Source organism: Propithecus coquereli, unplaced genomic scaffold (assembly GCF_000956105.1).
Source record: "Propithecus coquereli isolate 6110/MARCELLA unplaced genomic scaffold, Pcoq_1.0 Scaffold148, whole genome shotgun sequence".
NCBI classification, from domain to species: domain Eukaryota; kingdom Metazoa; phylum Chordata; class Mammalia; order Primates; family Indriidae; genus Propithecus; species Propithecus coquereli.
In genome coordinates this window covers 5,510,905-5,535,308 of record NW_012139191.1, presented here as the reverse complement: position 1 = coordinate 5,535,308, position 24,404 = coordinate 5,510,905, and the positions used below count along the sequence as shown (strand labels likewise).

At 57.2% G+C, this 24,404-nt stretch overlaps 1 protein-coding gene across 1 annotated transcript in view; it reads left to right on the top strand.

The window, feature by feature from the left end:
* RIPK4 (receptor-interacting serine-threonine kinase 4) overlaps nt 1-10,780 on the top strand; it is a 25,941-nt gene extending 15,161 nt beyond the window's left edge. The window contains exons 4-8 of the mRNA XM_012640133.1: nt 1,833-1,882; nt 4,140-4,298; nt 5,048-5,151; nt 6,550-6,814; nt 8,635-10,780. Of these exons, the coding sequence (XP_012495587.1) occupies nt 1,833-1,882; nt 4,140-4,298; nt 5,048-5,151; nt 6,550-6,814; nt 8,635-9,794 (1,738 nt within the window). The 3' untranslated portion in view covers nt 9,795-10,780. The remainder of the gene's footprint in view (nt 1-1,832; nt 1,883-4,139; nt 4,299-5,047; nt 5,152-6,549; nt 6,815-8,634) is intronic.
* Nucleotides 10,781-24,404: the final 13,624 nt, after the last annotated feature.

The window sequence follows — 24,404 nt, the reverse complement described above, 5'->3', positions numbered from 1 at the left end:
TCTGAACCCCGATGCTTCGTGCCCTGAGTGGCAACTTTCAGAAAGGCCTTCTGTGCCAGTGAGACATGGGTTCAGTCCACGTGGACGGGGTGTGCACTTGTTGGGTTTGGGGTTTTAGCCAGCGGTACAGGCTGCCCCAGGGATGCAGGAGACGTTTCTTTCTTGTGAGTGTTGCTGGCCGAGGACGGAGAGTGTTCGTGACTGGTGCCAGTTACAGCCAGTTACAACCAGACCGACAGCCCTGCCCCGTCAAGGCCTTGGCATTTTTATGAAATGTGGGTTTATTGCTCAGCTGTTGGGAGAACCTGCTGCTCTACGTGGTCCGCGTGTCTGTGCGCACGTGGATTTGGGCTCCAGAATTCACTCTGATTTTGTGGCGTGAGCAGCTTACACCTCCCGGTGTCACTTCCCTTTGATGAGGAACGTTGGCAGGAGAGGCTGCTCAGAAACTAACGTGAGTTAGGTTGTGTGTGCCTGGGTGACAGTCCCCGGGTCACTTGGTCCCTTCCTTTTTCAAATTGTGATGGTCTCAGTCACACAGACTTCTTGGAGAGGAAAAGACGGAGGGGAGCGTGGGTGCACTTCAGCCTCCTCCCGGCTCAGGTCCTGTGCGCTGTGACTCTGACCGAGCCCCGGAGCACTTGCTCTCCGCCTTTTTGTCGCCGCCTGCGGTCCTGGCCGACTGGCCTACAGCTGCCCTTGTGCGTGCTTAGCCTGCCTTGGAGCAGCGCGCCCGCTGGGGAACGGCACCTCGGGGACTAGTCACAGCTTGCAGAGTTCATGGAGAATGAGATAACTCCCCGTTTATTTTAGGGTTGGGAGTTTCAACTTTTGAACTTGCAGATTTCAATTAATTTTCAGTGGTGGATTCTTGTGTATCGATAAACAGCCACTGTCGTCAGCACGGTGCCCCGTGGTGGCTCAGGTTTTGAACTCCTGGTTTTTTTGGTTTTGCTTTTAAAAAATTTAGGCCGGGCGTGGTGGCTCACGCCTGTAATTCTAGCTCTGTGGGAGGCCGAGGCAGGTGGATTGTTTGAGCTCAGGAGTTCGAAACCAGCCTGAGCAAGAGCGAGACCCCGTCTCTACTAAAAATAGAAAGAAATTAATTGGACAACTAAAAATATATAGAAAAAATTAGCCGGGCATGGTGGTGCATGCCTGTAGTCCTAGCTACTCGGGAGGCTGAGGCAGGAGGATTGCTTGAGCCCCGGAGTTTGAGGCTGCTGTGAGCTAGGATGACGCCACGGCACTCTAGCCGGGGCAACAGAGCGAGACTCTGTTTCAAAAAAAAAAAAAAAAATTTATCAGATTGGGCTCTTTTTTGGTGTATCTAGAGTAGTAATTTAAATATGTATGTAAAATATAAATGTATCCCTTATATATGTATATTTTCCTAAAAAGCCGAAAAAGGCTTTGGGGCATCCCGCTGGATTGCCAGCTGGTGCTTCCTATGCACTTTCTGACAACCTCTGGCGAAATCTCAGCGAGCCGGGTGAGGAATGTTTTTGCTCAGAACCTGAATCTGTGTTTTCCAAGAATGAAGTCACTGGAGGGCAGGGGGCGGGAGTTTCCACCGTTCATCCACTCACTCAGCAAGTGCCCGAGCGTTTTCTGCCCGGTGCTTGGGAGATGGGGGTGAGTTAAAGCACGCGGCCATTCCCCCCAAGCTCAGGGTCCAGCGGTGGAGGAGACCCCTGGAAAAACTCACGGGAAATACTGTGGTGTCCTGTCTCTCTTTGGAAGGCGTGGGGTGGTTTCCTTCAAGCCGGTCACTGCGCGTCAAAGCCCTCAACCCCCGCTCCCGGACGCTCACATGCTGCTTTCTCTTCCAGCTTTGCCATCGTCATCTGGGGCGTGCTCACACAGAAAAAACCGTTTGCAGGTGAGTGGACGTCCCCACGGTGTAGAGGTTTGTCTTTCCTGGGATACGTTGTGCATTGTCTGTCCTTAAGTCGCTCCTGGGATCCGCGCTCCGTGGGTGCCATGCTGCTCCGGCTGAGCCGGGCAGGGCTGTCCTGAGGGCGGGGGTGCCGCTCTATCCTGCCCGGCAGGTCCGGGTGACCGCGGCCACCTCATCGTAGGTTTTCCCGTACACTGACAGAGCACTCTGTGGTGTCATTTGCATACAGGAAAAGGCACAGATCTTAAGGGGTGCGGTCAGTGGAATGTTTTAGGTGCCAGCTGATTTTTTTCTGGTAAAATACACATATCATAAAATTTACCATTTTAGCCATCTAAAGTATATAATCCAGTGACATTAAGTATATTCACAGTGTTGTACAAGCATCGCCCCTGTCTAGTTCCAGAACATTCTCATAACCCTAAAAAGAAGCCCCTAGCCCATTACGTGGTCACCCTCCATTCCTCCCTCTTCCCAGCCCCTGGCAGCCCTTTCAGCTGCTTTTGTCTATGGATTTACCTGTTCGGATATTTCTAGTTAATTATTTTTTATTTTTAAAAAATTATGGTGAAGTACGCATAACCTAAATTTACCACGTTAGCCAATTTTGAGCATCCAGCTGAGTGGTGCTAAGTCGTCCACGTGGCCGAGCAGCCAGTCTCCAAAACCGTCCCGCGCGTCTGGACACGGGCGCCTGGTCCGCGCTGCCCAGCTCGAGCGCTGCAGGTTTCGTTCCCTGCCAGGCAGCCGCCTTTCTGGTCTCTGCCCTCAAAGTTTTCGTACCTCGACTTGTTTATTGTAAAAACAGAGTACGTTTTGGCTTCATTGGAGAAAGATTCCTTTTTCTTCTGTAGACATTTCTGGGCTACTCAGGATATTTTGCGGTGTGACCAAAAACGTCTAAAAGTAAAGATGAGTCAAAATGTGGCCCGTAGGTCTGGGAGCCTCTGGCTGGCTGAGGCAGGAGCGGGAGCCATTGTAGGAAAAAGCTCCTGGGTGAGGGTCTTCTGAGCGTGGCAAGACTTAGAGCATCCTGGCAGTAAAATCCCAGGAGAAAGGATGGCGTGTACTTTGACACGCCTCTTCCAGCGGGCTTGAGTCTGTGTTGTCCAGCCGCCCACCCTTTTCTCCCTGAGGCCCGCGGTCTGACTGCATTTCAATGTGGCCATGTGCCACGTGGCGTGAGATTGTCTGATAGATGTGACACCTGCAGCCAGGTGCGGGCTGAATGTCGAGGTTCGAGGCCGCCGCGTTCTATTGCTTGGCAGATAGTGGGGTTCAAGGTGCAGGAGTGAATGCAGGGCACCCGTGTCTGAAAATATTCCAGGTGTTTAGTTTACTTCCGTTTTATTTAGAGCACCTGTTGGTTTTGGAAGTCTGCATTATCATGGAAATAACGTGTAGATACTTCAGATATTTATTGCGTGAGATTTAACGGGAAAGTGTGGAATCCCGGCAGCTGTGGGTGACGCGGGCCGATTTCCGTGCCCGCTGATGTGCGCCTGCCTCTCCGAAGACCTGCCGTCACGTGGGCGTGTGTGGGGTGGCGTGGAGCTGTGGGATCAGGAAACTCGGAGTCCAGCTCCATGGGGCCGCGTGGTTTTAGGCGGAGCAGAAAAAAGACCTTGGCCCGCTGAGGGTCACCTTGGGCCACTCGCAGTTAGGGAAGGAGTTGTGGCCAAAGTGGTAATAGTAATGTGATGATAGAGCCCTGCATGCTTTGGAAGGACGTGGGAAAGGGGGCAGGTGGGGCCCCCATTCCACACCCCAGCCCCGGCCCGTCTGCAGGGAGAGGCCAGCCGGGCCCTCAGCTTCGGAGCAGGGATTGCAATTGAGGAAGATTCTTCACCGCTGTGGGGAGAGCTGGGCCCACGTGGGCCTTGGCCCACATTCTGTGGCTTGGCCGCCTGTAGGGTGGGCTCCCGTGTCTCATCAGATATTCTCCTTTGAGTTGGACACCCCGGAGGATCTGCTCCATGACCTAACACTGACTCCGTTTTCTAGATCATAACCCGGGGGAAGAGATAGTGTTTAAAACCGGGAAAATAGAGAAAGTGTGCCCTGTAAGGAGAAGGGTTTCGAGAAGCTCCGAGCTTTAAAAGGGGAGGCGGAGCCGTCTCCCGGGGACGTGTCCCATCGTGTCCCTGGGTGCGATCCCACACTTGGCACTTCCTCCCAGAGATGAGACGTCTGCCCCCAGCCCCGCAGAGCCCCCTGACTCGAGAGCCTTCCCTTGCAGATGAGAAGAACATCCTGCACATCATGGTGAAGGTGGTGAAGGGCCACCGCCCGGAGCCGCCGCCCGTCTGCAGAGCCAGGCCCCGTGCCTGCAGCAGCCTGATCCGCCTCATGCAGAGGTGCTGGCGGGAGGAGCCGCGGGAGCGGCCCCCCTTCCAAGGTGAGCACCCCGAGAGGATCCTAGTCTCCCCAGAACATTGTGCTGGTATCACAGGGGACAGCTGATGGCTAGGAGGGGTTGTGGACCAGGCTTGGATCGGAAACGATGTGCAGAGACAGTTGGACTCAGACGGGCCCGGTGCAGACCTGTTGGCCTGGCTCTCACCCGTGGCCTCCAGCACTCGAAGCTGGATGGGGCTGCTGGAGCCCCGTGGGCAGCTCTAGCCGTCCACCCCCTGCTCCCACCCAGGGCTAGATTTGCTGCCAGGAGGCCCTGCCTCAAGTTCCGATACAGCCGTGCATCTTCCAGGAGACTTGGCCAAAGAAGGTCTTGACCTCATGGAGCAGGTGTCTTTTGGATCGGAAAGTAACCCTGACGAGATCAAAATTAATCTGTTTAAAACACAGCGGCAAATGGCAGGTGCTGGCAGCCCTGTGATGGTGCATCTGGCGGGCAGGGTTCCCCAGGAAAGGCCTCTGCTCTGAGTCTGTGAGGCCATACGTGGTTGCCAGTGGGGGCCCAGGTTTGGCCGGCCACTCGCCCACGTGGGGTCCCCGGGGCTTGTCTGCTGAGCTTGCCTGGGGCAAGCCTGGGACACCCTGCATGAGAAATGTCATCGCTGACAGCGCACGGCTCGTCCTCCTCTGCATAGGGGGTTTGGGCAACATCCCGTCTGTCCCCATTTCAGTAGAATGTATGCTGATGTCGTTATCCAAGTGACATCCCCCTTTTTGTTTTCTCCCCAAAAGAAATTACTTCTGAAACCGAGGACCTGTGTGAAAAACCCGATGATGAAGTGAAAGAAACAGCTCAAGACGTGGATGTGAAGAGTCCGCCGGAGCCCAAGGGCGAGGTAAGGGGCACGTTCCCGTGGGTGTCCTTGTCTCCCTGGCTTCATGGTGGTGTTTTCCAAACCACCCCTCCTCCCGTGACGTCCCCTGCCAGCCTGGAGCTGTGCCCAGCGCCACTAGAGGTGCAGATGCCACGGGTGGCTCCCGATTCATCTGCGTGATGCTGCCCCGTCCCCACCTCCCGTCTGTGATGACGCGAGAACAGCGTGGGCGCAGGCTTGGCGTTAAGTAGCCGCTCATTGGTTGTGCTCTGAACCCTGGGATCAGAAGGCCCAGCCCCTTCTGGGCCCAGGGCGGGGACAGCGGGTGACTGGTCACTTTTTAACTGCTCATGGCCTGTGCTGTGCGTGCACATAGGTGCACATAGGTAACTTAAGACGTGGTAAGAAGCTCCAAGTCCAGGGCCAGCAAAGTACCGTGTGAGCAGTGGGGCTGGAGCAGACCTGCGAAATGACGCCTGATAAACCGCTTTACAACGTCTTATCTGGGGCTGGGCAGTCCGTCCCAGGCTGTCGGTGTGAGGTTGGCGGATAGGTGCACACTTAGGGTGCACCCACTGTCTGAACACGGGCGGGTGTGTGCGTGGGAGTTGGGGGCAGAGGTGCCCGGGGGAGGTGGGAGTAACGAGGCAGCCTGGCCCCCAGTAAGGGGAGGATGGCAGGCAACAAGTGGAGGGGCTCCGTGCTCCAAGCTCCGGCTTCTGGCTGTTCCCACGGACAGCGGGGATTTGGGGCAAACGGCCACGAGTCAGGGAAGAAGGGTGGGTAACCCTCAGAGTCTAGTCACTCCCCAGAAATCTGCTTCTCCTGCAGTCCACTCAGCGAGACCCTTTCAAAGGGCCCAATTGTGTGTATTTGGGTTGGGTCGCCATGCTGTCCCTGCGGCTGGCACCCGCCCCCACCTCGTCCACACAGCCCGCGGGCCAGACCCACACGGCTCCAGGGAGAGGTCGCACTTGTGGGCCACGGGGGAGGGCCCTGGCCCAGTTCCGTCTCCTCCCTTTGTGTCTGGCTAAAGCGGGCCTGTTGTGGGTGGACGGCGTCCAGCCACTCCCGGTCACGCTCCCGGGGCTGCGCACGGTCCGCCTCGTGGCTGGTTGACGCTGCGTGAGTGCTGCCAGCGGTGCTGGGTTTTCCGTCTCATGAAGTTGGTCTTTTCTTCAAACGTCTGCACGCTGGGCAGGCCCAGCGAGACGGCTCTGCGCCCCGGGGCTTCGGGCTCCCCGTGCTGTGTAGGTGGTGCCCGGCGGTTCCGTTTTCTGCGCCGCTCACCTCTGCCTGTCCTTCCTCTCGCCCCTCCCCCACCCCATAACCCTCCTTGTCCTTCCGTGTTCGTGTCCCAGACGGGCCAAGGGTGTGTGGCGGGGTCTTTACCCACCGCCCCCTTCTCCCTCTCCGCAGGCCGTGCCGGTGTCCACGCGTCTCAAGCGGGCCTCTGCCCCCACCTTCGACAACGACTACAGCCTTTCCGAGCTGCTGTCGCAGCTGGACTCCGGGATCTCTCAGACCATCGAGGGCCCGGAAGAGCTCAGCCGCAGCTCCTCCGAATCCAAGCTGCCCTCGTCCAGCAGCGGCAAAAGGCTCTCGGGCGTGTCTTCAGTTGACTCTGCCTTCTCTTCCAGAGGGTCACTGTCTCTGTCCTTCGAGCGAGAGCCTTCGATGGGTGGTGAGTGAAGAACACGCCTGGTGTCCTGGGAGACGAGGGCTCAGCGCGGGGCTCCGGGAGTGTGCGCTGGAGCCAGCCACCCGCTACCTGACCGGACACTGATTGTCCTCTCTCCCTTAACTAATCAATCCTGGGTGTCAGCGGCGTAATTAGGTCACTGCGCGCAAATCCAGAGATGCTCGTGCGGGTGGAGCGGCTCTGTCGGGGTCACTGGGTGTGGAAGGAGAGGAGGCCGTGCCTCCTGTCTGTGCGGGGGTTGGGGGGGGTCTCACCTGCGCCAACACCAGGACAGATGTTGACCTCAGGCCCGCAGGGTGGAAAAACCCAGTGAGGCCCAAAGCCTGGAGAGCTTTTTCTCCTGCACACGCCAGCCCTGCACCCCTCTTCTCAGTCGGTGCCGGGTAGACACCCATACTTCCTCATTGGGGTGCCCTTGGAGGTTACAACACCCTGGCCACCTCCATAAACCACCTGCTAGGGTGGGGCCCTTCTCAGCTAGCTAATCTTATCTTTTTGTGCCTGTTTTCCTATCGCTGTTCCAGGGTGCTACAGCTCTCTCTGCCAGCTTTGGGGATATGGTGTGGTCCTGTCCTGTCCCTGAAGGGGCTGCAGCTCCCCTGGGAAAATAGGGGTGTTTACACTCAGCTGCAGCACAAGGAGGCTGAGTGCCAGGGCTGAGAGCTCCAGAGCGGGGGAGGGTTTGTTTTTCCTAGTGGATTAGGGACGCCCTTCTGAAGGGGAGGACTTCTCCTGGATCATACAGGCCTCCTGGGATTTTTAGTAGGATAGTGGGGGTGAAGGAGAGCATCTGGGGTAAGGCTATACCACACAGACAGGTAGGGAAGACCTGGTTTGACTGGAGGTACACAGTGGGCAGCGGGGTGGAAGAGGAAAGTTAGGGCTGAGTCAGAGGCTAATCAGAAAGAAACATCACTGTCTCCCATGGAGAAGTGCGTTCTAGAACATACTCTCAAATGACATCTTCGCGCTGGAGAGGATTGCTCCCTGGCGAGACCCAGAGTGCCGGTGTCGACGCACCGAGTCCGACAGCATCTCCCGCCTCGTCCAAGCCCCGAGGCTGCTGCACGTGAGGGAGGAGGGAGCCTGTTTCATGGAGTCAAACTCCAGGCGCTGCGGTGGGATTTTTGTGTAAAATAGAACGTTTCATCCTGCGTGCCGGGCTCGCGGTCCCCCTGAAATGGGAGGCTCAGTCTTTTCAGGATTGTCGTGGAAAACTCTCCTGATGTCCCCAGCACAGGAAGTGCCGTTGTGAGGGGGCCAGGAGCTGGATGCTCTTTTAGCTCCGGGCACCAGCTCTGCAGGCTCCCTGCGCGGCATCCGTGGGGCCGGCAGGGCTTTCAGGTGAGGGGCTCCTGCCTGGTCTTTGTGACCTGTGCCTTTTCTTCTCTTTTCTTCTTTTTTTTTTTTAAGAGACAGGGCCTTGCTCTGTCACCCAGGCTAGAGTGCAGTGGCACAATCATAGCTCCTTGCTGCCTCGAACTCCTGGGCTGGAGCAACCGACCCTCCCACTTGGGCATCCCAAAGTCAGCTTTTTCCTTCTCCCTTTAATGAAGGAATGTTCGCAGTCACTGCCATCTCTAAGCACCAAAGGAGTCTAACTTACGTGTCTCATCACAGCCCTGCAGGACAGCTAGCCTGGTGTTCATTCTGCACATTGGCTAACGAGCACCTGAGAGGCGTTAACCGACCTGTCCCAGGCTCCCCACCAGATCTGACCTTCAGTGAGGTCGTGTATGGGCAACGCACAAGGTCACCGGTGCACGGCTGCGCTCTGACCCTTGCCTGTCCTCTCCCTGCAGATCTGGGCACCACAGACATCCAGAAGAAGAAGCTCGTGGATGCCATCGTGTCTGGGGACACCAGCAAGCTGATGAAGATCCTGCAGCCGCAGGACGTGGACCTGGTGCTGGACGGCAGCGCCAGCCTGCTGCACCTGGCCGTGGAGGCCGGGCAGGAGGACTGCGTCAAGTGGCTGCTGCTGAACAACGCCAACCCCAACCTCACCAACAGGAAGGGCTCCACCCCGCTGCACGTGGCCGTGGAGAGGAGGGTGCGGGGCGTCGTGGAGCTCCTGCTGGCCCGAAAGATCAGCGTCAACGCCAAGGACGAGGACCAGTGGACGGCCCTCCACTTTGCAGCGCAGAACGGGGACGAGAGCAGCACGCGGCTCCTGCTGGAGAAGAATGCCGCCATCGACGAGGTGGACTTCGAGGGCCGGACGCCCATGCACGTGGCCTGCCAGCACGGGCAGGAGAACATCGTGCGCATCCTGCTGCGCCGCGGCGTGGACGTGAGCCTGCAGGGGAAGGATGCCTGGGTGCCGCTGCACTACGCTGCCTGGCAGGGCCACCTGCCCATCGTCAAGCTGCTGGCCAAGCAGCCAGGGGTGAGCGTGGATGCCCAGACGCTGGACGGGAGGACGCCCCTGCACCTGGCCGCCCAGCGTGGGCACTATCGCGTGGCCCGCATCCTCATCGACCTGTGCTCCGACGTCAACGTCTGCAGCCTGCTGGCCCAGACGCCCCTGCACGTCGCAGCGGAGACGGGGCACACGAGCACCGCCAGGCTGCTGCTGCATCGGGGCGCCAGCAAGGAGGCCGTGACCGCAGACGGCTGCACCGCCCTGCACCTGGCTGCCCGCAATGGACACCTGGCCACCGTCAAGCTGCTCATCGAGGAGAAGGCCAACGTGCTGGCCCGGGGGCCCCTGGACCAGACGGCCCTGCACCTGGCCGCCGCCCTCGGACACTCGGAGGTGGTGGAGGCGCTGGTCAGCGCCGATGTCATCGACCTGCCTGACGCGCAGGGGCTCAGCGCGCTGCACCTGGCCGCCCAGGGCAGGCACGCTCAGACGGTGGAGACGCTGCTCAAGCACGGGGCGCACATCAACCTGCAGAGCCTCAAGTTCCAGGGCGGCCAGGGCTCCACCGCCATACTCCTGCGACAGAGCAAGACCTAGCCTGCTGCCCGCGGGGACCAGGGGTCCTCCTGGGGCTCCGGTCCTGTCGTGTGTTCCTCTTGCGGACGGAACGATGCTGCACAGAGCATCTCCCCTCGCCCCGTCAAGGCTTGCTGAGACATTGACCGAGCGGAGGTGACAGGTGCCGTGGGGAAGCGGGGCCCTGCTGACGGGTGTGTTGCCACCGCGTGAAGTTGGCTGAAATGTGCTTGGCTGTTCACCCACCCGCTGACAGAAGTGCCTGGTGTCGGAAGGGACAATGCGTCGGAATCATTTCGTTGTGCTCCTAACGGGCTGCTGACACTGCTCTCGAAGGGGCAAAGCCCCAGGCAAGGACGAGTCCACTCTGTCCTCAGGGGACCCGCCTGACTGCTCGGAGCACCTTGGTCTGGAGCGAAGAGGTGCAGGAAGAACCGTTTCTCACCTTCACACACGGTTGCGAGCAGAGAAGCTTCGTGTCTCAGAAAGTTTCAGTGGAGTTCTTATGTTATAAAATATCTTTAATAGATGAATATCATATCAGCTGTTTCTTGAAACCTGTTAAAGACATTCCTAACATTGGATAGTCTAGTCTCTTAGCAGTGACTAAAGTCATAGGGTTGGCTTTAAAAACAATGTTTTATGCAATGAGAAATGAACAACAGCATTGTTGGGGTATGTGTGTGGCCAGCTCTTTTATATCTTGATTTGTTTGTCCTTGTTTTAGTCCCTGGGGGCAAACACACACACATCCCAACAATGCTAGTTGTGATCGTGCATTTCTTGTTGTATAAAACGTTTTTGGAATTCTAGAGCCACTTATAAAAGTCATTAACAAATTCTCACTTTATAATTTCAGTTTTGGACTGAAGTTATAAAACAGTATCACCTGGTTAGTGGAGTCACTCATCTGGTCTCTTTCCAGCTCTCGTTTTTGGTAAAGTGGTTGTTCGTACTGAGGGGGGATAGTGTTTGGGGTCTCAGAGGGGATTTCTGACCTGCTTTGCAAACGGCTCCCCTGCGCGCCTGTGGTTGGGGTGTCACCCCAGAGCGGCTCTCGGATGGGAAGGTTTGACCATCTAGCCTTGTACCGTCATTGTAACCCGTGTCCCATGTGGCGCCTTCTGAATACTGTTATTAGGATTGTGCAAACATGTACCATGGTCTCGTGTGTGATACAGAGATTGATGTTAATGTACCGTGTATGTTAATGTGAATCTGTGGGCTGGATACTTCTTTTCCATGACAAGAAATATCCACACTGTTAGCACTGGCTATGTTTTAATATGCCTCATTGTGCTTTTACTACATGTGCTACTCTTACGTGAAATACCTAGAAGGGCAAAAAATAAAATTCTGTTTGATGTCAGCAAAGCGAAGTACTTGCCTGCTTTTTTGAAGTCAGTGAGACACTTTTTCTTATAAATGAGCTCCAGTGCTCTGATTTCTGAAAACTATGGGTTTGAAGCAGCGATGGGTGGCTTGGGGAATGCCTTTCTGGAGGGGCACCCGGGCGCCACGTTACCCCATGGCGCGGGCACAGGGCGAGCAAAGGGTACGCTTGGGTGTCCTCAGCCCGGCCCCTCCGTGCGTCTGACCCAGTGGGGAGATTAGCTTGTCTTGATGGGCAGAGCTCCCAGCACCAAAGCTTTTATTTCTTTTTAAATGTTTATGATTCTTATGTTCTGTTAACTTTGCATTTTGAAGTAATTCCAAATTACAGGAAAGTTCCAAGAGTAGCACATGGAGCTCAGGTGGCCTTTCCACCCGGATTCCCCACTCGCTTACGTTTGGTCTCATGGGCCCGGTCATTCTTCCTCCCTCGTGCATCTGCCCCCATCCGACCACCCCCATCATCCGAGAGCAGGCTGCAGACAACGTGCCCACGCGTCAGTGTGTATTTCCCAAAGCAAGAGCTTTCTCCTATGTGGCGCACAGCCACAAAATCAGGAAATGAAGTTTGATATGGTACCACCTAAGCCACAAGTGCTTTTCAAATTTGTCTCAAAAATGTCTTTTATAGAAGGAAAAAGAAACCCCACAAAAACAACAGCAAGAAGCAACGCTTTCTCGTATTTAGTCACGTCTTCAGTTTGCAGTCCTCCGTTCCTCAGTCCAGTCTTTCATGACCTTGACATTTTGGGGAAGTACATACAGCCAGTTTGTAGAATGTCCTCAGTTTAGGTTTGTCTAATTTTCTTAATGATTTGGTTTAGATTATGCGTTTTTGGCAGAAATACCACAGACAAGGTACTGTGTGCGAAGTAGAGCTTTTCCCTCTGCCGCTTTTAATTTTTATATCAACACACAGTCACGGATCCCTGTAGAATCAGTGGGTTGTGCTCCCTTTCCTGCGTGGGTGCTCGGATGACCCCTCAGTTGCCGGTCTGCGCCTCCGCACGGGCTCTGGTGTTCCTCTGACGCCTCCCGTCTTCCTCTGGTGCTGCTCTGCCCCCTGACACAGGCTCATCGTGTACGGCCCCACCCCAGCCTCAGAAGCAGCCACTTCTCCAGGGAAACTGGTCTTTTAGTGGAGAATGGTATTTAGAAACCAAGGTCTGGGCGCTGGGTGTGCTTGTGTAACTGGGGTGTCACTGCTTCCAGGCCCTCTGGGCGGACAGGTCTAGGATGTGCGTGTGTGACTTACGTGTATGTACACATACATGTTTCTGTATCTCACGGAAACGATGCCTTCAGTCACAACGCAGCACCCTAGGGGCTATGCTCATCCACATTTGCGTATCCCCTGACAGTAAGAAATGCCGCCATCATCCTCGACGCACGTGCGTGTTCGTCAGGCCTGGTGTGGGGATCTGTCTCCTTGGGACTTTTCAGCCTCCCCACGCCTCGCATCTGAGTTCCCTGGCCCTGCAGAATGACAATTCTTTTCAAGTTTTTTCTACCAGAAATCCAGGCCTATGAATTTTTTCTTACTAAGACTGCGCCATTTGGCTTAACTTTTCTTTTTCCATTTAGGCGCCTACATTATTTCCCTTCCTGTCTTGAAATAGTGATAATTTAACAACATTCACATTTTTCCTTCATTTTGTTTAAAAAAATTTTATAGATGTATGCATTTGGGGGATATATTGATATTTTGATGTATACAACGTGTACTGATCAAATCAGGGTGATTGGGACACCCGTCCCCTCAGACGTTTACCTCTGTGCTGGCAGCATTACAGTTTTCCATTCTAGCTGTTTTGCAACATGCAATAAACTACTAACTATTCCTTCTTCGTTCATCAGCAAGTTCGGGCGTTTCTTTCCTTTCCCTCTGGTCACTATTCCCTGCTTTTTCATTCGGGGGCATCTTCTGGTTTGAGGATTAAGTGAACTTTTCTCTTAGACCTTCCACTTTAGGAGGAAAATTGCTCCTTTGTTCCTGAGGGGAAACGAAAGTGGCCTTAAGCTTCACGTGCTCTGCGGTTGCTCTGGGGCCGGGGATCCTTCAGGCCACCCCAGCTCGTCCCTTCAGGGCCCCAGCGAGGCAGTGCCGGCCTGCCGTCAGCAGCTCTGAGCTGTGGGGTGGTGGCAGCAGAGGAAAGTGCTTCTCCCCGACTGTAGCCAGCTGAGACGCAAGCCGCGTGACGCGCTGACATCGGGCAGCCGGCCCCCAGACGGTCCAGCTCGCTGCCGCCGTCCCAGCAGCCCTTGGTACTGACCAGGGGTCCGGGTTGGGCACAGCCCAGCCAAAGAGCAGTGGCAGAGGACTTAGTCCGCCTTCTGCTCTGTCCCGACGTCCTCCACACCCCATGACGCCGTGCTCGGGAAACCTAAGTCCTTGTGACACTTTCTTCTTGTGCCTGTCCCTCCTCAGCTACAGCAGCAGGGGAGACTTTGCCCGTGGAGACAGGTGCGTCACGGCTTCGCTGTCAGGACACCACCTACGCCCACTCCTGAAGCCACACTCTTGGAGAGCAGAGAGGTGGGACCCTTGACCTGTGATCGGTGTGTCCCTTCCGGTTCATGGTTTGAGGATTCCGAGTCCTACAAATCTTAGGAAATTTCGGGCCCTGGTGCAGGGTCCTTCTGAAGTCCCTGTTGGGCAGAGGGGCAGCAGTCAGTCAGCCTCCTGGTGCCGTTGCCAGGATGGCCGGCCATGCGTGTACCTGTGCACCAAGGACTTCCTCAGCAAGCAGCCGGTTTGCCCTGGACCCTCCGCTCCCAGACTGCTGCACCAGGGTTGCTGTCTTTTCCCGGGTCATCGAACCCGATCCCGGTTCTGGGGGGGCCTTTGCTGGGAGCATTCCCATGCCAAGGTGCGCTACTGATGGAGTGGGGGTGGTGAGTCGTGCTGGCTCTGCAGAGGAGGGGGGCAGACACTGGCAGCAGGTGACGTTGGGAGGAGAGAGAATCCTGCCTCAAGTTTACCTTTGGGCACCCGGATCCCGACATCTCAGACTATTAACCCCGGGCAGGCGATCTCTCTCCCCTCTTTCCTTCCTCCCGTCCTCCCCGCCCCTTCCTTCACGATTAATTGTGCCGCGAGGTCGGGAGTTCAGAACTCTGCTCCACCGGGAGCACCTGTTCTCGGGTGGCTCGGGCCCTCTGCTGCACCTGCTCGCTCACGAGGGTGTGCGGGGGCAGCAGCACCGATGTCCACGGTGGGCCTCACGCCGCTCCCCCGCAGGGAGTGGTGCTGTCCCTGCTTTAGGCCCTGCTGGTGTAGAATGACGTGCGGCCTCGTGAAACCCACGGTGGGCAATGGCTGGACCCAGGCATCCACGCAGTGTCTCCTTCCTCTGCTGGCTTTACCAGCCGGCAGGGCCCTTGCAAAAAATGGCCCCGTCGTCTCCGAGCTTGAATGACCTCTGCTCGAGGATCCGGGTAGAGAGTTTCTTTCTCCCAGGAGTCCCCTCCCAGCCCCAGAGGAAGCGTCATCCCTGGGTTCTTGGAGGCTCTCCTTTCTGTCTTTCACATTTCCACAGCGTTGGGGTTGGCGGGCTTTTGCGGTTGAATTTGGCGGCCTTTTTTTCTTTTTCGGGGTTGGTTGGGCCGTTGTTTTTTTTTTATTTGTTGGCTTTTGGGGGTTATGCAGCATGGTGGCCCCGCTGCCTGGCTGCGCCTGTTGCTGACACCAGCCGTGGCAGCTGGGGGAGAGGATGTCGTGACTGCCCAGGCTGGGTCAGGAGTCTGGATGCCACCTCAAAGGAAAATCAGGGATGGTCTTACTGGAAAAGGTGGCCCAGAGAATGGCCGTCACGGCCACAGATGTCCCCACCTGGGGGTCCCACACAGGGACCCTCCCTGGAGGGCTCATGGAGTAGCTGTAGAACGACCTGGAGTTGTGCGTAGAACATGTCTGTGCATTCTCACAGGAAAGTGGGTCAGAGCACTCCCTGCTCCAGAGCGTCTTCTCTTGGAATCCTGGGAGATTCTGGAAGGTTCTGGAAGGGCTGCCTGTGTGCCCAGCACTGGAGACTGTTCACAGTGGCTTCGAAGCCATAGTGGGTGGATCAGAGTGGGAATCTGGGGGCTGGACTGTCAGAGGTGGGGGAGGAGGCCCTAGTCCCAGTCCCCAGCGAAGTTCCAAACCGCGAGCGTGTGGAGCGAGGACGAGAGTCGTCTCCGGCGCTGAGCCCCAGATGGAAGGGGAGGCGCGGAGGCCAAGGCGGGGGTCACCGCAGAGGAGAGTGAGGGGACCCAGGAGAGTCAGGGGACCTAAGAGAGTGCCAACTTAATTAAGAGGGACAAAGCCCCGACTGAGGCCGACATTGGGATGAAAAACCCCCTTGCTCAGGGGGACCGCCTTCGCTGGCTTCAGGGGTGCAGGAACATTCTGGAGCCTTCCAGGTAGCCGCAGCGGCCACAATGGAGGTGTTAAACAGAGAGCAAGCTGTTTCCCTGGGTAATGAAAAGTGCTGTACTCTACATTAAAACGTTTGCACTAAAAGAAGGAAACTTAAATGTTTAAAAAATGCGTTTGGATGCTGGATTAAGGAGAAAATGCAAGAGAAGGTAAGAAAGCCGGCCGCAGGCAGGACAGCGTGGACTCTCTGCTGATCATTTCCATGTGTACGATTATACATCATTAAAAGAATCTATCTGCCAGCGTGTGTCGCTGGCCCCACGGGTGGGACTGGAGGGTGCAGGGTGGACCCCACTTTTGCGTTGTCGCGTCTGGGCCGCCCTTGCCGCTTGGAAGGAGGCTGGAGGATTCAGCAGCCTCGGTCGCTGTGCGGCAACCAGGAACGAGGTCCCCTGTGAGTGTCTTTCTTCCTCCTCGCATCACTGCCCGGACCCAGCTGTGCTACTGGAAAAACGAGACCCGGCTGAGGTGGCACCTGTGGGGACTGCGGGTGGGGCCCGGGGAGGCGGCCCTGGCCCAGGGAGAAAGCACGGAGGCGGCCTCCTCCGCGGGCTGCGGCCACGGGAGCTCCCGCCCCAGCCCTTCCTTTCTCTTCCCACCTTTCCTGGAGGCCTTGGAAGGACCTGCTATGTGAGGGCTGCCCTGCCTGGCGCTGGGAAGGACACCAAGCAATGTGAGACCCCGTCGTTGCCTTCAGGGAAATGACAATTTGAGTGTGACAGGGAAAGGCAAAGGATGGGGGGTGGTGCCGCTGCCGTCAAGGACAGAGCGTGGCCATGCGGCCAATCCTGTGGTCTCTGTGGGCTCAGAGAAGCCCGACCAGGTCCCCACTCCCACCCCGAGCTGAGCTGGTCCTCCCAGGGTGATGGGAAGGGAGGGTGGAGGGGCAGGGTCTACGGGGGATCTGGAAGAGGAGAAGGGCATGGAGAGATGTGTCCCGGTGGCGGAGCTGGACAGCACCTCCCACAGTGGTGGAGAAGGTTTGCTGGCGTTTCCCTTCATCCGGCGACCAGCTGGAGATTGTGCGACCCGACAGGCCCACCCGCTCGCGGGATAAGGCTGTGTCTGGAGACTGTCACCTAGGCGTCAGCCACAGGCTGGTGAGACCACCTGGGGAGATGGTGTGAGTCCGTCTGCGGACTGTGCGGCTCTGCGAACTATTTGTTTTCCAGATCACGAGGAGCTAAGTGCAAAAAGCTGAATGAGCATTTAGAAAATGTGTAGCCATCAGACATTAATTTCATGTCTGTTGAATCCAGCGATAGCAGCATAAACGCTCGGGGTGGAGGTGCTAGAGGGGAGCGGGACAGGAGAGGAACCACCCCCAGAGTGTTTACTGGGAGCAGTTAGACACCCGATAGACTTCCACCCGCCCCAGTCCGTCAGCAGACAGGACAGGCTTGAGCCAGACGTCCCTGGGCCCCACGACGGCAGGCGTATCTGGAGTGGGGGGAGGAGCTCGATCGCGGGAAGTCGGGTGGGCTCCATACACGGAAGGTGCAACCTGTGCCTCCATGCCCCTCCCCAGCCGCTCTGCCTTCTCTCAGCCCCTCCAAGCAGGGAGGGACCTACAGACCTGACACTTAGAGGTCCCTCACCATCCTGCAGTGACATTCACCCGGGGACAAGTCCCACCCTCGCACACAAGGTTTCCAAGCACCTACCGCTAACTCCCGTCTGGGGAATGAGCAGAGAGCCCACTAGGCATGAGGAAGGACACAGACACACACCACGGCCAACCAACCCCAAAAGCAGATTAAAGAGTCAGGGAAAACAGACAAAATATGGATCAGGACAAAAATTTTAAGCATCTACAATTATCTCACAGAGAACACAGAAGAGTTGAAAGAAATGAAAACCAGCACAGGAGTGTGGAAGCCCGTGTGTGTGTGCACGTGTGTGTGTGTAAACATTTAGAGAACAGAAATTGAAACATGTTTTGCTGTGATGAGAGAAAACTCTCGAAAGAGGAAACGGGGCCTGGAAGTCAAAGGTGAGAAGCTCCCACAGAAAGAAGCGCAAGCGGACAAGGAGCGGAATATGTGAGAGGAGAGACGGGGAGAATCAGAGAACCATTCCGGGAGTCCCAGCACCCCGATAATAGGAGTTCCAGAAAAAAGAAAAAGCAGGAAATGTCCCCAAACCAAAGTCCAGGACCCTCAGGAACACGCGGAGGGCCCACCTTGTGTGCAGAGCGGCTGCGAGAACCGCTGGGATGGGGGCGGGGAGGGGGGCCGAAGCCTTCGTGGGGTGCTGGGGGCTGAATGAGGAACCAGACGCTCCAGACCTCCAGGCGACAGCGCAGAGGCTGGAAGACGAGAGGACGATGCCGTCAGCATTCTAAGGAAAGTGATTTCAATCTAGAACGCCTTTTAATTTCCCCTTCAAATCTTGGCTTCCTGTTCGTATTTCCATCTTTGTATCTCCCGTGCTACGCGCTCCGTACTTCACCCCTAAATAGGAACTGCTCCCCTCCTGGCTGAGCTGAGCTGACTTTGTCGTAACGAGGCCGTGGCTATCCGTGATTAACCTGTCCATGGAGCTTTTTATTTCACTCACTGTGTTTCTCATTTCCAAACATTTACTCCATTCCTTCTGAATTTGCCTTTTCTCGGTAGTGTCTTGTGCTTATTTCTTTGTCTTACATCTACCATCATTTTCGACATAGCTGTGTAAAGCCACCATCTGACAATCCTACTACCTGAGGTTCTTAGGGGTATAATTCCCGTTTGTTGGATCTGCTGGTGGATTGTCTGCGTGTTTTGTCATTTTGGATTGAGAGTTCATTTTCAGTCGGGCTCTGTCTGTGGGAATCTTCTGTCCCTGGGCCAAAGGTATGTCTGTCTTTACTGAGAGATTTTGTGTTTGTAAGACTCGCAGTTGTCTTGCCAGCCTGTGATCGTTTTTATGCTAATTTCCTGGCTCTGCGGGTCCTGTACTCGCAGGTAGTGTAAATTCAAGTCTCCAACCTGCGCAAGACAGGCCCATGATTGCGAGTTCTCAACGGGGACGTCCCCCCATGGCTCAGGCTGAGATACGTGTGCTTTCAGGTCCTCTCCCTGTGCTGGCGGGTGTGTCGTTCCCCCCAGGGTGTCCCTCGAAGGGTTGTGCTTATAAGACCTTGCCTTGCATGGGCCTGGCCCTCCCTGTCTCTGGGCTGTCAGCCCCACGTCTTTGGTCCGGAGACCCATGCCGTCCCCACGTCTGAAGGCAGCTGTGTGCACTACACTGGTCTTCAATTCCCTCTTCTCTTTTGGCCACTGAAGACGTCCTCTTTCTTCCTTGTATATTTAGCTAGTATTTTAAAGGATCCTCACATTGTATCTAACATTTCTGGCTGTGCGGTAGGAGTGTTTTCACGTTTAGTCCACGCGATTGCCAACAAAGAATTCCTCCTCCAAGCTAGAACTCGACATTCAGCCAAATTATCAGGCAAAGGGTGGGTCGAATCATGTTGACCTAGTCATAATGATGTATAAACAGTGGATTCTGATTTCACTGTGAACGATGACATAACTCTCCAGGGTGGCTGTGGGTGTGGGTGGGGTCATCGCGGAAGAGCTAAACCTTCATCTACCTCCAGGGTTGGAAATTAATGCATAAAATATTTTTGAGGGGGACTATAGAAAAGGTAAAATTTCCGTAGAATCTTTAAAAAGCAAGCAAGCAGCAGTGTAAGCGTGTGCTGGGGAGAGCACTGGGTGACAGCTGCTGGAGCTGCGCGTGGCTGGGTGGGGGTGGGGTGGGAGGGCAGGGCAGCGCCGCACTCTGCTTTCTCGCCGTGAGTTTCTCACTTTTTACTCTGTGCCCTTGTATTGATTTTGGAAGAAACAAAGAATCGAGTTAACACGAAAGAGTTGGTTTGCTGGCAGGAGGGTCCAGTGGGGCTCAGGACAGAGCGAGAGGGAGGGAGGTGTCCTTCTCTCCTACGACCCCCGAGTTACAGGAGCCCCGGGGATCCGTGGTCCCTTTTTGCAGCAGCTGCCTTGGATTCCAGCATCGGCTGTGACCAAAGGATGTCTTCAGCATCCCCCAAGTGCCAGCGACGGGACGGGTCCTGAGAATTTCACGGCTTTCGTGAGGGAGAGCAGGTGATGTCCCAGTTGCACAAGTGACGCCCTAGTCGGTGCGGAACCGTCAGGACACCAAACACCTGCTCTGTTGTTGTAGAGCTGACGCGTTGATTCACAATCAATGCGCGTTTCTCGTTTCACACAAACCAACCCTCAAAGGCTCACGGTGGCTTCTCGGGGGAGGCGGCATCACGGGAACTTTCCTTCCTGTTCCTTTAGCCCCGAGTGGGAATAATCGATGTTTACTTGGTGCTGAGTAACCGGGTGGAGCTTCTCTAATGAGCTTGTCCCTCCTGCTCGCCTCCTTCCGCCCAGCCTGGATTAGCCACCGAAGGAAGCAGGAGGCCTTCGCCTGGCCTCTGACTGTGGGAGGCTCCAACCCGGTTCTCTCTCTGCGGCCCTAGCCACGTCCCCGTGAGCTGCCCCCAGGTGTGGGCAGACCTGGCCTTCTCATGTGGCCTTGGCGGGAGGTGGGGGGTGGTGGAAGGCCACTGTGCCCTGCCTTTGACGACGCTGCCTGTGGCCCGGCCGGTGGGTGTTGCCCAACCCGCTAAGGCGAGGGAGACACACCCTCCATTTCCCCACGGGGACCTTCATCATCTGGGCAGCGTCTGCGCGGTCGGGAGAACGTGGTCCCAGGCTGGTCCCGTGTTCCTGACCATGTGTTCCTGGCTGTGCACCGTTGGTCAAGTCCTCACGCCCACAGACGATTGGAGTAGATAATCCACCTCGTCCAATTTCTTACAAGCTATGAAAAACTACTGATAATATGAGGCATTATTAATACAAACAGACTAATGAGTCACAGCAGCTCTATTCACAGAAGCTGAAAGGAGAGATGAGCCGATGTCTGTCAAAGGGCGAGTGACGCACCATGTGTATCCAGCAATGGGACATTATGTAGCTGTAAGGAGGCACGAGATGCCGACACAGGTCCAGGGTGGACACCCCTCCAGAACATTCTGCGATGAAAGACACAGACAGGAAGGCCACATGGTGGACTACCCACTTTGTATCCAGAGTAGGTAGGTCAGTAGAGATAGTCTGGGGGTGGCCGGGGCTGGGGGAGGGGAGAGACACTGCTCGGTGTGTCTGGGGTTTACTTGGTGGGATGGAATGTGCTAGAACTAGATAGAGGCGGTGGCTGCACAACTTTGTGAATGTCCTGAATGCCACAGAATTGCTCACTTTAAAATGGTTAATTTTATGTTTTGTGAATTTCACCTCAATAAACGGAACAGAAACACGGCTCCTCAACAGAAGCAAGGCCCAGGGCTGCAGGACACTTCCTGTTCACACTGGCAGGGTGGGGTGGGCCGGGCTCTTGCTGCCTTGTCCCTTCGCTTCTTTGTTTTACCATCTGCCCCTCGCTTTTGCAGCTGAGCCAGAGTCACGCCACCCGCCGTGCGGCGTGAAGTCAGGCTGGAGCGCTCGGCTGCGCGTGTGTTTCCCCGTCACGCGATAGATGTTCGCTGCACAGGACCACGTGCAGGGCCCAGGGCCCAGAGACAGGCAGCCCATGCTCCGCTGGTCACCTCCTGCCTGCTGGTTCGCAAGGGACGGGACCCCACGTCTGCTGCTGCCTTCCCATCCTGCCACTGCCCTTCCGCAGGACAGTGGGTCGCGGAGGGAGACGCCGCAGGAGAAAGGAAAAGGAAGAGCCCGGCCTGGAGCCAGCCCCACAGCCGCTGGGCGGCTCCCTGCAGGGCCGTGGGAGCAGCGGGAGCCCTGTCCCGCACGGGAAGGAGGGGCGCCCTGGGGAGCATGAGGGCTGGCTGCTGCTCGCTGGAAAGTGGGGACACAGGCCGCGGCCTGGCATCATCCTCAAAGTGATTTCCGGACCCATTTTGGAGCTGGCTTGGCAGTGGCCTAGAACCTTCTCCCTGCGGCGCAGCTTGGGGAGGGGGCGCTAATGAGGAGAGTGTCCTGGCCAGTCTGGCCTTTGTGCTGCTTTTCCCGAAGCAAGAGCGACTCTCAGGATGAGGCTTCTTTCCAGGGGGAGATGGGCGCGTAGCCAGGTGGGAACACCAAACCTTGGCTCTCAGTCACCCCGCTCTGCCCTCTTCCCCTTCCCTCCCCCGCACATCTCCGTGGTCAGGATTCCCTGCGTGGCTGCAGTCAGCGCACAGGAAGAGTGTTCTGGAAAACCACACCTTTCTGGGGGCACTTCTCAAATGGCAGATCTGAGAGACTCCCCAGAGGGCCGGGGGAGGTCCCAGGCACAGAACTCTCTGGGGTGCCAGGGCCGTGGGTTCCTGGAAGGACCTCGGAGGTGTGACAATGACCACGTCCCGGCCACAACAACGTCCACATTGGAGCAGTGGGGCCGGCACATGCAGGAGGGGACGCAGGGGCCTCTGTAGGGTCTGCTGGGCTGATATTTTGGCCCCAATCTGACCCCTCCAGAGGGCATCCCTCAGTCCCCACCGAGCCTGGGGGGCTGTGGGTCTGAGCCCTGGTGGTCTCCCAGACACGGGTCCCCCGGCACTTGCCACTGGCACCTGGCTCAGGGTTGTCACGCCACCCCGGCTCTGAGCGCCCCCCTCCAGCTGGACGTGCACTGTTGTCCCCACTCAGCATCTGGGTGAACCCAGGAGGACCGAGGGTGGCCTGGTGGCCCCACGCGTGTGCCAGGCCATGTCAGGAGGGAAGGGGTTAAGCAGACGCCCGCGCAGCCCTCTGAGATTGCCAAGTCACCAGAAACCGCTTCTACTTATTCGGGCACATTTTTCTTTCATTCCTCAAAGCCAGCCACGGCCTGTTGTGACCTGCCACCTGCCACTGGCAATCGTCACCACGACCTACCTGAGCATAGCCTTCCTGGGGCGGCGCCCCGCCCCCCCTCCCCCCACCACCGTCCTCCCAGAGCTCAGGGGCCAGGAGCGTGATGTCCCACCACCAGCTTGGAGGGGCAGGGAATGGCAGCCAGGGGCCGAACTGCCCCAGCCTCATTTGTTAAAACCGAGGCCAAGGCCGTCACTCCTGGGTTGTGGACCAGCTTGGCCTCAAGGAGGCTGAGAGTCCCCACCATGTGCGTCCCCACCGGGGGGCCCAAGTGCTCTGTGGGGCCAGGCAGCAGCGGGAGCCGGGCTGAGCAGCCAGGGGTGCCGAGCGGGGGCCTGGGCCCTGCCTCTCCCCACGCATGCACAGGAGGCCTGTGGCCAGGGCACCAGAGACCTGGGTCCTAGTCCTGCCTGACACCCGGGTGTAGGAGGCGAGCTGTGCGTCTGCAGTGCCCGGCAGGCAGGGCCTGTCCCCCAGTGTCTGCTCCAGGGGTTAAAACTACCCCGGCTCCCACTGCCCCGAGCCTGCCTGTTCCTCCTGCCTGCCCTGCACGCACCGGGCGCCCCCACCCCATTGACCCGGCTGGGACCCGTGCAGGCTTCTGTTGCTCCTCCCTGGGCTTTGCCAGCCCAGCCTCGCTGCCTTCCAACTTCTTCTAGAACTTGCCCTGCACTCTGCCGTCCTGTGGCCTCGTCCCGCAGTTGGCCTCTGCTGCAGAGCGTTTCCCGGGACACCACGGTCATCTTCCTGGGGCGTCATGTCCTCCAGCTGAACCTGAAGGCTCTGTGAGGGGCCGGCCCAGGGAGGGGCTCGCCCAGGGCCTTGCCTCCCCGCTCTGCGCTGCCACTGCCTCTCAGCCACACACAAAACCAAGGCCACCCCCGTGCAGGCCACCTGCCGTCTCCTCCAAACAGAAGTTCCCTTTCTCTTGGTTTGGCAGTGTTTTTGCTGGGACTTCTCCATGGTAGGGTTGTCATTCTGCTTTGTACTGTGGTTACTTCGGAAAAGAAAGAAAGAGGAAGATAGTAAGAAGGGAAAGAAGGAGGGAGGGAAAGGAAGGACAGGCAGGGAACGCAGATTACCTGCGGGCACCATGCCAAGCGCTCACAGACTGATTCTATTTGGTTGTCACTGCAGCCCACACAGCGGCAGGCCCGCCTGGCTCCCAGATCTGTCTCCGAAGCATTTGCCCTTCGGCCCCTGGGAAAGGGAGTGGTTAGCGCTGCCTCACTCAGCCACAGAGAGGAGGGCTTCACAGACTGCAGGGAGCGAGGTCTCAGGGAGGCCCAGGCCCGGCTGCTCAGCATCCTGCTTCACACCGTGGAGATGGGAGGTGCAGGGGAGGCCGCGGGCACCGCCAGGCAGCCCCGCCCGGAGACGGTCGTACAATGCCCAGGTTGTGGCCAGCTCCGTGCAGGCTCTTAGGAAACTAAGAAAAGCAATTTTAAACTCTGGGTCCCTCCCAAAAGGGACCAGCGGTCATCATCATGAGGAAGGTGCTGGGTTGGACAACAGGTTCAGACCGGCTTCCAGCCGATGCCCGGTGCCGGATGGTCACAGAAGGGAAGTGCTCAAAGGTACGGACCTGCTGACAGCACAGCCCTGAGCGCCTGCCCGGCCGCAGGCTTGGCGGTCCTGAGCTGCACAGGCTGACCCGGCCCCTCCCCTGGACCCCCCTGCTGGGCTGCAGTCTGTGCCCCCGCAGAGGGAGACGCAAGGCTGGGAGGTGGGCACCACGCTGGGAGGGACCTCGCTCAGAGCGTCTGCTGTGGCTGCCCCAGTGCAGAGCCTGCGCCCCCGGCAAGGGCCGCTCCTGGCAGGGTCTGCAGGGGCAGCGCTCAGCTTGGCGTCCTTGGCGAGGGCACCTGCCCAGCATCATGCTCACACCGCGTCTGGCCGCTGGGGTGTCCCGGGCACCTGGGCGAACGTGCAAGCAGGAGGTGGCAAGACACAGCCAGCTCT